Source organism: Entamoeba invadens (assembly GCF_000330505.1).
Source record: "Entamoeba invadens IP1 unplaced genomic scaffold scaff_1105074724819, whole genome shotgun sequence".
Lineage (NCBI taxonomy): Eukaryota > Evosea > Mastigamoebida > Endamoebidae > Entamoeba > Entamoeba invadens.
In genome coordinates, this window is record NW_004443623.1 from 217,834 (window position 1) to 220,615 (window position 2,782).

At 24.3% G+C, this 2,782-nt stretch overlaps 1 protein-coding gene across 1 annotated transcript; it reads left to right on the plus strand.

Moving 5' to 3' along the window:
* Positions 1-2,306: 2,306 nt before the first annotated feature.
* On the plus strand, positions 2,307-2,782 carry EIN_508320 (hypothetical protein; the record flags this gene model as incomplete). The annotated part of the gene is made up of 2 exons (XM_004259584.1): positions 2,307-2,362; positions 2,426-2,782. Coding segments are annotated over 2 exons (413 nt in total), but the record flags the coding sequence as incomplete, so codon positions are not given.

Below are 2,782 nucleotides of genomic sequence, written 5' to 3' on the forward strand. Positions count from 1 at the left end.
AACAAACTTGACTGAACCTTGAATTTAGACCAAGCTAAAAAATTAAATAAAAAATAACAAGGAAAATATCAAATAACTTACTTCTTCAAAAATTTTGCTTGACCATATGGTTGTTTTTGCCGTGAGTAAAACCGACTTTTTCTCTTTTCAAAAGAAAATGTTAATGATCCAACAAATAATAAAAATCTTTCAATTTCATTAACACTTACAACACAAAGAAAAGATTATTGAAAATAAAAATAACCATTTAATATGTGTAGTGTTTCAAAGTTTGTTTTTTTTAAAGAGACAACCATAAAATAACAACAAGTTAGAACGATTTATTGTGTATTTTGAAGTGGGGGAGAGTCGTAATGTGAGAGGTAAAATACGGTTATCTCACCCATTCAAACTACTCGTCCATTACCAAAAGGCAAAAATGCCGATTTTTTGAGAATCTCAACAGTGAAAAAGACTGAATAACAGTCTCAGAAAATCGGACAAGTTTGTTCTAATTTTTTGTTAAAATCCCGAAATTTTAATTGAAATTTATAACTGTATTGGTTTTGAGGGTTAAAAAGTCGGTACTGTTTTTTCTTTTTTTCAAATGGAAATTATAAATGAAAACAACAAAAAAACTTTAAAAAACGGGAATTTATTATAAAAGGGTTTCCACTAATAATTGGTAAAGTACCGACTTTTGGCATACAGTTTATATAATAAAAAAATAAAATTGTTAACGATTCTAACATTAGTAATGTGGATTATACAGAAGAAGGAATAAGTACAGATTAAGAACTATAACAATTAAATACATTATTTTCGGATAATATTGTGGTATATTCTCCAATTCCAGATAAATTAATTAAAGATGTAGAAAATCTTAGTAAAACATTTATTTTCTCAGATACTATAGATAACGAAGAGGAAGAACAAGAATCTAAATCTATTCCAAAAGAACTAAGAGATATTTCGAAAAATATTTTATCCACTATTACAGCTAATATTAAAATGGTATTTAACACTGTTTGTTTAAATATTAATAAAGCAGATATTAAACCATTATGTATAAAGAGATACAAAGATATGTTACACCAACCATCTACATTTATACAAATCCTTAAAATAGACTTAAGTTGTGCTAGTGTCCAAGATGTGTTTAATATGTTAACAGATAAAGACAAACTTAAATTCTTAAACGATAACAATGTATTTATACATGATATAGATTTTAAGCAAGATTTTAAAGGAGTATTTAATAAAGAAGATGTTATAGAACATTTGTTAAATGTTGGATTTAGAGAACAAGGAGAAGACACATCTCCCGATAATTATACAGCAACAATATTAAATAATAGTAATAATGTTTCTAAAAATTGTTTAACATTTATTAGAACAACAGAAAATGGAACTATTCGATATAAGTTTTATAATAAGTTTGTACAATCTATGGAATCTCCAAGTGTTAGAAATAAAATTGAATACTATATAAACGATTGGATTAATAATCCAGAACCAATATTAAATAAAGCTATTAATTCTTCTTTGGATACAAAATTATTAAGGTTGGAGATGACATTCTATAGATACAATACAGATAAAGAGTTAAATAGAGAATTTGTAGAAGAACAAATGGTATTCTTAAGAAAACAAATGGATCCTTCTCTTATTTATTATAATTCTATAGAAACGCAATTTAACTTATTATGTTAGCATATTCTTTATAATATTTGTATTTTAGATGTAGAAACCAAGTTAGCATTCGTTTTTATTTACCAAAATAGACTTACTGGAAAGGTTAATGGATTCTATATTAAAGATTGTAATAATGTTAAATTATCTAATGCTATTAGATATTATTGTAGTAATAAACCTATAATTGTAATATTAGTTAATATAGATAAAGATAATAAAGAAGTTAGTATACAACATAATAGTTATATTAGAGTAACAACAAAAATAGATATTTAGAAACATATGTTACATCTGGTTCCGATAAATTACATATAGCGATTTATAAAGACAAAAGTTGTAGTAAACAACCAAAAGAAGTTGTATTATTACTAAACAAGTCGTTTAATTGTAAAATATCCAAGAAAACCATATCTCAAATTAAAACGATAAAATATACTACGGTGTTTAAATAATTTAATATAGAATTATTAAATTATCCAGATGACAACTTAACTATAAGAACAATTAGTAAAGAAATTAAAGAACAAGAATTAATTAAAGCTTTTAATATTGTTAATAAAGATAAAATAGTAGAATTACAAGCTAAAAATAAAGAAATAGAAGAAGAGATAGAACAAAGTAAATATATGGAAATGTGTAGAACAAAATTATATGGTATTCTTAAGAACTGTAAAGCATTTTATAAAAAGTTTATAGAATTAGAAGATAACACAACATAATATGTTTATGGATTTAAAGAAATAAAATATAGATTTGGAAATACTCTTTTATTAGCTTGTTTTAAAGATCCCGTAATAACAGAAGAAACAGAATTATTCTTATATTGGTCTACTACTAATTTAACAACATATTTAAATAGAGGCAAGAATTATTATAAGAAATTAGATATATATGGAATTATAGCTAGAGGTTCTATAAGTGGTAACCCAATATTAACAACATGTAAAACTGGTACATTTACATCTGCTTCGAAAAATAAATGTGCAAAAGTAGAAATAGTAGAAGCTAAAACCAATAAAACAGAACAAATACAAGAAACACTAAATAGTTTAATATTAAAAGAATTACCTTATTTAACATTAAAAGATTCTAAAAAATTAGACGACGA